Genomic DNA, 10,738 nt, shown 5'->3' with positions numbered 1-10,738 from the left:
CTGGAGGGTGTAGTGGAATTTGATATTTCGAATTGGACTACAACTACCGAAGTTCCGATTAGCCGATTAGTTTGACACTTCCGGGTTATACGTGCTTGAGTTCCCCGCCTTTTGAGTAAGCAGTAGTAGGCTTAGGACGTCGCCTTCACAATAACACCGCTGACGGTTCTCAGTTTGACGCTGTATAACATATTTCTGAGGCACTTTTCTTGAACATGTAGCTTACTGTTCCCTGCTACGAACTTTATATCAACCAACAGGCAGCCATGTTGTTACCCTCCGACGTCGCTCGGCTTGTTTTGGGTAAGTCTAGTGTAGCTGTAGCTGTAGCTGTAGCGTTAGCAAACAATGATAGCCTACTTAGTTGTAAACAGGCAGCTTAAAGCTGGCAGTCGTTAACTGTTTACCTTCTAGCTAACAGTAGAAAAAACAATATATTTGGGATGACTATCCGTTTGTCGTTTGAGCTTTCTTGTGCTGTTTCTCTGTAACTGGATGTCTGTAAATGTCCTTCACAGGGTACCTCCAAGAAGAGGGATTGTCCGCGACAAGCCAAGCTTTCATTCACGAGAGCCCGAACCTGAAAGAGTATGCCGACCACACTATAGGAGATGGAGCTATTCCTGCTTGTGTGTTTGTAAGTGTGCCTTTTTTGTCTGACAGGCCCTCTCAGAAACTGTGGAGTAAATGTCATGCGCAGAAATGTACAAATTGCCTTTATGATTCATTGCTTTTGTTCCCACACAGTCTGTCCTTGGTAAAGGCCTAACAACCATCCTAAATGAGTATGTGGCAACTAAAACGAAAGGTGAGATCATCTGACATTGTCCCTGAATATATTTTAACTGTACCACTTTTGATATGCTCTTATTCATGTGTCATCCTTATGTTGTTTCTTCAGAGTCTTGTCATGAGGTTCCAGCAGTGATGACTTCGTTGTGGAAAAAGCTGGATTTTACACTCAACCAGATCAAGTAATGGGCTTCAAGATTCATCATCTAAATCATTGCAACCACTTAAAGTTGAAACTGAACGCAATCTCAAATCTCAGGGGCGGTCTTCATCACTGATATTGTTCCTTTATTCTTCGATTTCTTTCCTTAGGTCATTGCAAAATGCCCCCGCTATATCAGCAGCATGTCAGAGATGTAAGTCCGTTATTTGTTTTTCCATTTCAATTTAATATTCTTTTGTGTACTGTAAAATAATTGCAGGCAAAAGGTGTACAAATGATTAGCAATGCACACTCTCAACACAGTAGTAAACAATGATTTAAGAAATAAAATATGAATTATGTTGAGTTCTGTGCTTTACACATAGGCTTCTTATTAACCAGCCTCTGTCCATTGCAGCACGTTCACGCATCGGAGTGGCAAACCTAACTAGACAGCGGGTCTTGACTGTGGCTTCATCTGGTGCTCTTGTCTGCTCATCACTTTCTGAAACGAGCTCCATTGTCAGCCCTGCAAACACCTCTCACAGCATGCTCGGCCACTCTACCCCCGTGAGCTACGCTGTCCCGCAGGCCCGACCGGCTACCGGCAGTGGCACACCCCAACAGATCCAGGATGTCAGACTAAATACGCCCAGTCAGTATCATTAAACATGCAGTACTCTTTATTTTATTTTTTTTAAAGAGTAGTTGAGGTGACTGTTCAAAAGGTTCTGTTTTTGTTTTCAAATCCATTAAATGTCTTATTGAATTTCTCTAAGACAAAGAAATATCACTTACACAGTCTTAGCAGTAGGGGTCATTTCCCTGCTTCTTTAGCTTAAAAGCAGTCATCAGTCACAAAAACATAGCTTTTGTATAATGTGTGCATATAATGTGTCCATTACAGGGGACTTACCTGTACAGGTGATTGTTTCAGAACATAGGCTAAATCCAGGCCCAATGTCTCCTGGACGGCGGAAATGGTAAGGATGATTATCGTTGCCATATTACAGTTATTGTTAACAACCCATTAATGAGAGAGCACCGAAGACAGACTCTGCTGTCCTGCTAAAGCTAATCTTTGAGTTTGTTTTATGTCAGAGATGTGTTGATTGATATGGCTTTTCTTTGTGGTGTTGTTGTATGAGATTGCACTTTATCAGGCTCATATCGTTTTGCCCTTTGCTTTTGCACGTTGTCAACTCTCTAATCTTTGCTGGTGCCTTCAGGGACACCCCCAGGAAGAGAGGTGGTGCTATGAGTGGGTCTAGTAGCCTCAGTGCAGAGCCCCAACATGAGGAAGCGGGTGATGAGAACTTCCCTGTAAGTAGATATGTTTGGTTTCAGCTTTCCTTAACACTGAGAATTTTTGAACAAACAAGAACTGTTTTCACTGACACAATGATCGTGGTCCTTTTTGTGCAGCAAATTGGGGCTTAATAACCCTTAGAGGTTCACCTTTTGTAGGACACCTGAAATAAATGTGCTTAGATTTTTAATTAAGTGCTTTTTAATGCATTAATACTCAACTTTTGTAGTTTGATCTGGTTATTGTGCTGATTTTGGTTTATTGTGATGATTCAATCTAATATTTAGAGTATGTAATGAATTCACAGGTAGAACAGGTTAAGGATCTGTTGTCTCTCAGATCTGAGTGTATATATGTATACATATTATAGTAGGTGGAAGCAGTAAGTGATTAGTGTAGAATGTCATGGCATCAGAAATGGCTTGCTCTCCCTTGAATGTATTTGAATTCAACTTGTTTGGATTTTGTGATTCATACATGTTTGTGACTTGGCAACACATGTTCATCTCCACAGCAACTTGTGATACAAAATGCACGTGACAAGATTTTGGGGGACAGGTCGTTACAGGAGAAGCTTGCTGAAAACATCAACAAAATCCTCGCCAGGTACATTTTGAGTTGGAACTCTACGCTGGCTCACTGCAGGGAATGTGGATTAAGTTTTTGTGTTGGATTTGTCAGTGGCCATCAAAGTTGTGACATGACACTATTTTCTCCTCTGTTTCACCTCTAACATCAGTGATCCAGTGCCCCAAACATCAAAGGCCTCTTCAAGTACAGTGGAGGCAGACCAGTCTATAGATGAAATCTTGGGATTACAGGTGCTGAAGAACTAATTTATACTCGATACTAATATCATAACAATATAATCTCCTTTTCTTTTGTCCCCTCAAATATGTTCCTTGTAAACATTTATCATGACCAATTCAGATTTTATTTGCCCCATCTGTCGTTACATCCTGTACAGGGGGAAATCCATATGAGTGATGATGCTATCCATGACATTTTGGAGCAAACAGAGTCTGACCCAGCTTTTCAGGCCCTCTATGACCTCTTCGATTCCAGTAACTATGAACTACTTTTATTTTGTTGGTGGCGCAGAGTACTTCTGAATCACAGTTCTATTTAATTCTGAATGAAAGCACAAAGGAAAACCATTGAAAAACAGACTTTTTGTTGTGTTCATTTGCAGATAAAACCAGATTCACTGATGGAGAACCAGGGGATGGAGATATTGCCAGCTGTCCCGAAGAGAGTGATGCGGCTGGACCTTCATCTGCAGTCAGACTCCTTCAGAGTGATGATCCAGGTATTTTTACAGTCTCTAGTAGTAGGCTCTGATAAGAATCAAAAACAGATGTCAACTTTGATTGTTGTCCTCCATCTTACACAGGCCAAGGCAGGTTTTCTTGACTTCAAACGGCGGAAGGGAAAAAAAACTTCATGCGCAGTGAAAACACTGCGGATACAGTCAGATTTATAATTTATAGTGCAAAGTCTGAAGGAGGGTCAAAGGGTTTTGTTATGGTGAACGGAATAAGTTCATTCAACGAGGACAAAAACCAAAAGTTTTTATAATTGTTCCAAATAGCAACGGACATACGCACAAAATTTCTCCTTGTAGACATTTTTAGTGTAGCACTCTGTTGTTGACATGAGTGACATAAATAGTTGTGTAAAGAGAGAAAAAAGAGAGCTACAGTGAAAAGATCTAACCATGCTTACTTTCTTACCTCTTAAATCAGTCAAATCTGGTATCATTTTGCTAACATCTCCACATAATTTAGTCCTTGACTTCCTCCTTGTCTATGTTGTTGTTAGTGCCTGTTGTGAGTTTGCAGACTCACCACAATTTGTTGAAAACTGCAGCAGTTGGACAGCTTTACCACGCTCTTTACAGAGAAACTGTGTTTTGTGTCAAATGCTAACTGCTGATGAAATTTTTTGTAATAAAATGAAAATTGTTATATCTCTGTTGATGACAGGGCTGCCCAAAATACATGTGTATTGATTAATCATCAAATTTTCTATTTTATTTGTCAGGCACTACACACAGAGATGCTAATGCTTTGGATACAACACCAATGCCAGTGAGACCTGGACAAGAGCGCAAGACCAGAAAATCTACTGCTCCCACTTTGTTGAAGAAAACAGTTCTCGGCCCCAGCGGCAGAGCATCCAGAATTGAAAATAGTGCAGCCAGGTTGCTAGTGAGTCAGGGGGAGCAACGAGGTGCTTCATCTGCTGCAGTGGACCCTTACAGAAAAGCAAAAGGCTCACTCTTCACCAACAGTGTATTTGATACACCAATGGATATTGACGAACCATTGAATACACCTCCCCCTCCTGTAGACAGTATGGAGCTTACGTTAAAGGGCAGCACCTCCACAACTTTAGTTCCCTTGTCTGGAGCATTTTCTATGCCGGAGGTGACATCAGCCTCTAATGTGGACAATAAACATGAGCGTAAACAAGCACAAAGATCTAAAAAACAACCTGCTACAGCCCCCTTAGCTCCGTGTAACCAACCTGCTTTGATGTCTTCTATACAAGTTGAACAGAACAATACTCCAACGGCAACAGCTGATCTACCTCAAATGTCAATTTCAAGCAGTGGAGGAAGTGCTCAACCAGTGTTTACTCTCTTAGTAACACCTGACTCTGCCTCTTCCACATCTGCTTCCACTGCCACACCATCCACAGTAACACCTGGCTCTGCTTCTACCTCTGCAACGCTTACAGCTACACCTGCCTCATCTATATCCAACTCACCCGCATCATCCTCCTCTTGTGCCCCAGTTGATTCAGCACCTGATCCTCCAACCACTAACCCCACCACCCCGAGCAAGTCTGCAGCTGATTCCAATATAGTTTCTTTGAAGATCATCATCAGCGATAACCAGGATGAGGGTTCTTCCAGTGACCCAGCCTTGACTCAGGCGATTTCAAGCATTTCTGGAGACAAGATTCCCACCATCTATCTTTCCTCTCCAGCTAAGTCTCCTGTAGCCCCTGGCACACCAAAGGCCAATTTGGATGAGACAGCACAGGCAGTTAGTGGCTTACAAAGTTCTGAGGTACATGCGAGTCCTCTCTGCAGTAGGGCTGGGGCGTTGGTGGCATCCCCATTGACAGGGACATCACAGGTCCAGCAAAACTACATAATCCAACTCCCCCTGGACACCAGTACACCTGCCCTCCAAGGAGCCACTGCCAGCTACTTCCTTGTGACTGATCCCACCACCACAGATGCTCAAACCAGACAGGTGCTACTGTCTGCTGGTGTCTCAAAGGGACAGCCTTTGCCTGTCAACCAGTTTGGCGTGGCCACACCAACTAGTGCTCAAGGCTACTCCACAGGTAAGAGACAACAGACTACAACTGTGGGTTGTCTGAATAGAAAGAAGTTAATCTCAGTCTCATTTGAGTATCGCTGGCTGGCTAGCTGTAATGTTTGGAGTTGCTTTAGTTGTGAATTTGTAGTGTTCATACTTGCTGTGAAGGGGGTTTGTTTCCCCTCAAGTTATTTTGGTCTTGATAAACAATAGACAATGTTGCTTTTGCTCCATTTGTGAAAAGGTTGTAAGTGGAGTTCTGTTCCTTTGGCGCAATGCACAAAGCACAGTTTAGTGCCCATCCATAGTAACATATACAACCATGATGCCAAATAAAGTGGGGACACTGTGTAAAATGTCATTTAAAACAGAATGCAATCATTTGCAAATCCTTTTCAACTTATATTCAATTGAATGCAGCACAAAGACAAAATATTTATGTTCAAACTGAAAATGTATAGTTTCTTCTAAATTTACGCTCATGATTTTGATGCTCACAACATGCAGAGTGAGAACAACCACAGCGTCCCAACTTTGTTGGGGCCGGGGTTATAGAGGAGATGGCATACATTGTTCATCTTTGTTGTTCATTGCCTGTTAAGGCAATTACTGTCATCTTTATTAGTGTAAGTTGTTGAAATAAACAAATCTGTGTGTATGTGCAGGGTCAGCACTCATCTTACCATCACCTGTTAAGCCCATGATGCTTCCAGTTTCTGTTGTTGGGCAGAATACACTGGGGAAGGTCCAGATGATGTCCAATCAGGTAACAAGACATTATCTGCAGGTCAAAGGGCATTTCTATTCTTACCATTTTCTCCTGATTAATAACTCAATTCCTGAACATTCTGGTGACCCATCAACTTCAGTTGTAATCCTGCCATCCGATACAGTGTTCGTCCAAGTATCTTTGGACTGGATGGGCAGATTTCCTTTAAGTTTACTGACCACATCGTTCCCATTTTGGACAATTTTCTGTAGCTTTCTTCTTCTCTCTATTTGTCACCTTAGTAAACAAGTCCAAACTAATGACGAAATTTGGTTTCCAAAAGAATATTTCCAAATGTTGTCCAGGGTCTCATGTGCCACCCTCAGGACAGACATTACATGTGTAGTCCCGCCCAGGGATTGGCTGACATGGTTTGCCCAGAGCTAATACTGATATTGATAATTGATAATCAGGGAGACTGATAACTGATATTTGGAACCAATATGCATATGCAAAAATGAAAGTCTTACTGTCAATTTAGAATGACCAGTGACTGAATGTAACTAAGTACAATTGTCTCAAGTACTGTATGTAAGTACAATTTTGAGGTACTTGTATTTTACTAGAATATTTCCATTTTCTGCTGCTATATACAATACTTCTGCTCCACCCTATTATGGAGGTAAATATTGTACTTGTATTGTACTATGTGCTACATTTATTTGATAACTATTACTAATTACTTTGCAGATTTATTAATAGCCAAATGTATTATTATTTGGGAACAGAGCCAAATTAGCACATTTAAAAAAAAAAAAATTATCATCTGCAATCTGACAAGAATAACTCAGATGATCGGGAAAATGCTGAATATCTGATAGTCGGTCGGACCAATAATTGGTTGATCTCTAGTCCCACTATTGTTAAGGCTACAACAATGGCAAAATTGCAAGTATGTTTTTCAATCCATCCAAGACTTATAAATAAGACATGTGTGGTATAATCAACTTTGCCACCTTAAAGGGCCCCCATTGACTCTAGACTTTTAGCAAGAACAATGAAACTTATCAACATTGTTTATTTACAGCTTGTTGCCATACCAAAGGCAGTACCAGTACAGCAGTCGGAAACTGTGAAGCCCAAATCTCCCATGGTGGCAATCAATTGGTCTAAGCCAGCTGGTGAGTTACAGGTTTACTTGGACATCCATAATTATTTATAATGTCTCTCTACTATATGCTACCAAAGGATGTTGTGTTGCTCTGCTTAAAGTTTTACCGTTTTATTTCTCTGACCATATTTTTCTGAATTGCAGGCACTGAGCAACTGAGTAAGTTGGTTCAGCCTGTGTCCGCTGACAAAACAGGCCAGCAGGATACAGCAAATGGTCCTAAACATAAGAGAATTTTATGTTTTGACTCTTCTGCAGAAGTTCAACAGCAAACTGCGAAAACAACAAGAGCTGCCTTACCTCCAGCTACAAATACATCTACATCACAGTCTGTCCAGCAGACTGATAAAGATAATACACAGCCAGCCACTCAAACAAGGCCTAATATCTTGGGTGGCAACAAGCCTAAGAGAAGAGTACAGACTGTCAAATGCTCAGCAGATCCCCGGTTTGACGGAGGCTTCATGAAGGAGGCAGAGAAGTCCACACCTCCACAACAGCACCAGAAAGATCCTGTTAAAAAGAACCCTCGCAAACAAGATCATAGCATCCATAACAAAGAGTCTCAAAGTGCAAGTACCAGTAGGGTGGATGCCTCACAGCCTGAGGCTTTGAAAAAGTCAGAATCAGGATATCGATCAAAATCAATTGACAGGAGGCACAGTCATGATGGTGATAGAGCCAAAGCTAAAGATTCTCATAGTTCTCGCTCATTGTCCTCTGATTCTGCACTGAAATCAGGAACTAGGATGGAGAAAGAGGAGAGCAGCAGGAAAGAGCCTGCAGAAAAAGCTCCTGCCAAATCACGTGAGGGGCGTTCAGAAAAGAGGACTCCCTCTCAAGAGACACCAAATGTGACAGCTAACAAGGAGAATGAAATTAAAGGTAGCATGCAAGAGCAGTCAACACCTTCGTCTTCAGCATCAAGAGACTTCAGCCCTCCAGCTGCCACCCAGCCTACATCTAATCCTCAGTCCAAGGCTACAAAAGCCCCCTCAAAGACCAGCTCTCTGGCCAAACAGGCAGCTGAGATGCTGCACGACATCCATGGCCTCAACTCTCCTTCCTCTTCAGCCAAAAGACCTGTAGACCTCACTGCAGAACCTGGGTCTGGCCATGAACAGGAACAGTCTGCGGACTGCCCCAGGACGCCCTCCCGACAGAAGAAGGGTAAAGATGGAGAGGGGACTCCCAAGCATCTAAAGCCCCCCATCACCCCGGATGTCCCCAACTGCAGTCCAGCCAGTGAGGCTGGCAGTGAAAACAGCATCAACATGGCGGCTCACACACTCATGATTCTTTCTCGTGCTGCCATTGCCAGAACAGGCACTCCACTGAAAGACAGTTTACGACAGGAGGGAGTGGGAGAAAAGTCATCCGCAGGCTCAAAGAACTCTAAGAAACGCAAACTGTCTTCTCCCAAAACCAGCCCGCCTGCAAAGAAAGACCGGGTGAGTATTTGCCATTCAGTAGGCATGTGTTAAACGTGTATTTAGTTGTTAAAACTATCACTGTTTTTCTTTAATAGACAAGTTCTGTTTCAGTTATATTCTGTTTTCAGATGCAGGTGGATGTAGGGCTGCAATTAATGAATGATGTTTGGTTTACAAATGTACAGGAGAATGCCCAAGGTGATGTCTTCAAATTGGATATTTTGTCTTAAACCCAAAGATATTCAATTTACGATCATGTATGACAAAGGAAACCTGCAAATCTGCACATCTTTTGATTAAAAATATCTTAATTAATCGATTAATTGATAGACAGAACATTTCCCAGCTACTACTTTGTCTATCAACTAATCGGTTAACTAATCAGCCCTACTTGGTGTGTGGCAGGTGTAGCTATTATCATATACAGACCATACTTACAGCCCTACATAACCACCAATATGCTCTGGCTCACTTAAGTGCTCTAATGATTTTACACAAGCTTTTAACTCTTATTGATTCGGAAATTGCGGTGGTTTTATCGGCAGAACTGCATTTTGGTGTAAGTACTTTGTAAGCAGCACTCATGCAGAGAGTGAATTTCTGACGAATAATTTAAGTATTGCCTCATCAATGCCCTTAAATGAAGGGGAATTTTGATACGTATTCTTGACATGTTAATTCTAATTTTTGGTTTAAATCTGCAGGAAAGGAAGAAACTTGTGGATTGCTTTCCCCATGACTTGGATGTGGATAAATTCCTGTCTTCACTTCACTATGATGAGTGAAATCTGACACACCAAACAGGAAAAGGACGACCATATCACTACCTGCTTAGGTTACTGTCCAGGAATAGAACAAGCCATCTGCTTAACCTGTGCCTCTGTTTCCTATTAGTAACCTTGCCCGAGACCTTATAAGCTGTAATGTCTCCCTCAGCCAAGGAGAGACTTTGATTTAATTGTCTTCTTTCAAGTGTGGGTGATCTGTGTAAAATCCTGTTAGATGCAGCAGAAGTAGGGCAACCACGGCACTTTGTTGTATTCTTTTTAATTCTCATGCTCACTTCTGTGTTAATCCTCATTGTTTGTACCTTAACTTAATGGGTCCATAATGTTAAAGTGGGTGACTCAAAACTTTTCCTTGGTCAATATTTGACTCTAGTTGGATAAATCCAGCTGACACTTACTGATAGGTTGTTATGAAAAAATACATTTTGGAATATGTCTCTACCAGTCATTCTAGTTACACTGAATGAGGAGGTCTCATTTGTTGAAATCTGGTTGATTGATAAATTAAAAAAAGTAATGTGAAGATTATAATTTGTGGCATAAATGTGTATAGTTTTTTTTGTAGAATCAGACACTCAACTTTAAAATGGCTGCATTGTTCAGATATGTGAATTGAGGCTTTATTCAATATTTTAATAAAACAACGAAACAGTCTTGTGTATTTCATCACACATTCAATGTATACATATCTTAAACTAGAGGCTTTATCTAACATCAGTCTGTGGATGTTGGAGGATGGAAGAGCTGGAAAAGGACTGGGACAAGACTTGGGTGCTGGAGGACATTAATGCATACACTTCATACATCTAGCTCATTAAAATTTGGGTGTTTGTTGGTCGTTGTCTGAATGTATTAATGGCGTATATTCAGGCCATGGCAGTGCAGAGTTTGTGTGAGTAAAGGGCTTTCAGGGCTTAAAACATGCATTTTTATCTGGTGTTAGACAACTACATGGCTCAAGCTGGAAATGAACCTGTTGCCCTTTTAACTCGTGACTTTTTTTGTTTCCCCATCCCTAAACGTCGTCAATAAATGCGGGATGTGGACTTTCCATTAAGA

The 10,738-nt window shown here is 41.4% G+C and overlaps 1 protein-coding gene across 2 annotated transcripts; it reads left to right on the top strand.

Annotated features, from left to right (window-relative positions):
* The first annotated feature begins 111 nt into the window (after positions 1–111).
* On the top strand, positions 112–10,332 carry npat (nuclear protein, ataxia-telangiectasia locus). Of its 2 annotated transcripts, none has more exons than XM_073491775.1 (17): positions 112–303; positions 519–637; positions 748–808; positions 902–974; positions 1,105–1,148; positions 1,353–1,589; positions 1,872–1,917; positions 2,164–2,257; positions 2,758–2,849; positions 2,983–3,064; positions 3,211–3,307; positions 3,436–3,552; positions 4,287–5,603; positions 6,244–6,344; positions 7,375–7,468; positions 7,603–8,909; positions 9,596–10,332. In XM_073491775.1, exons 1-17 carry the CDS (start codon positions 267–269, stop codon positions 9,674–9,676), a joined length of 3,999 nt encoding a protein of 1,332 aa, XP_073347876.1. In that variant the 5' UTR covers positions 112–266; the 3' UTR covers positions 9,677–10,332. The 2 variants fall into 2 exon arrangements, with proteins under 2 accessions (XP_073347876.1, XP_073347867.1); XM_073491766.1 differs by having other exon boundaries at positions 1,842–1,917.
* The last annotated feature ends 406 nt before the right edge of the window (positions 10,333–10,738 follow it).

This window comes from Pagrus major, chromosome 2, assembly GCF_040436345.1.
Source record: "Pagrus major chromosome 2, Pma_NU_1.0".
In the NCBI taxonomy this organism is placed as follows: domain Eukaryota; kingdom Metazoa; phylum Chordata; class Actinopteri; order Spariformes; family Sparidae; genus Pagrus; species Pagrus major.
This window is presented reverse-complemented; position numbering and strand designations above follow the sequence as displayed.

What these genes read in the sequence shown, in the direction of transcription:
- npat (XM_073491766.1), top strand. Translation starts at nt 267, where the DNA reads ATGTTGTTACCCTCCGACGTCGCTCGGCTTGTTTTGG. An exon ending in ATGAAATCTTGGGATTACAG is followed by an intron (nt 3,065 to 3,210) that starts GTGCTGAAGAAC and finishes CATCCTGTACAG; the next exon opens with GGGGAAATCCATATGAGTGA. An exon ending in CAATTGGTCTAAGCCAGCTG is followed by an intron (nt 7,469 to 7,602) that starts GTGAGTTACAGG and finishes TCTGAATTGCAG; the next exon opens with GCACTGAGCAACTGAGTAAG.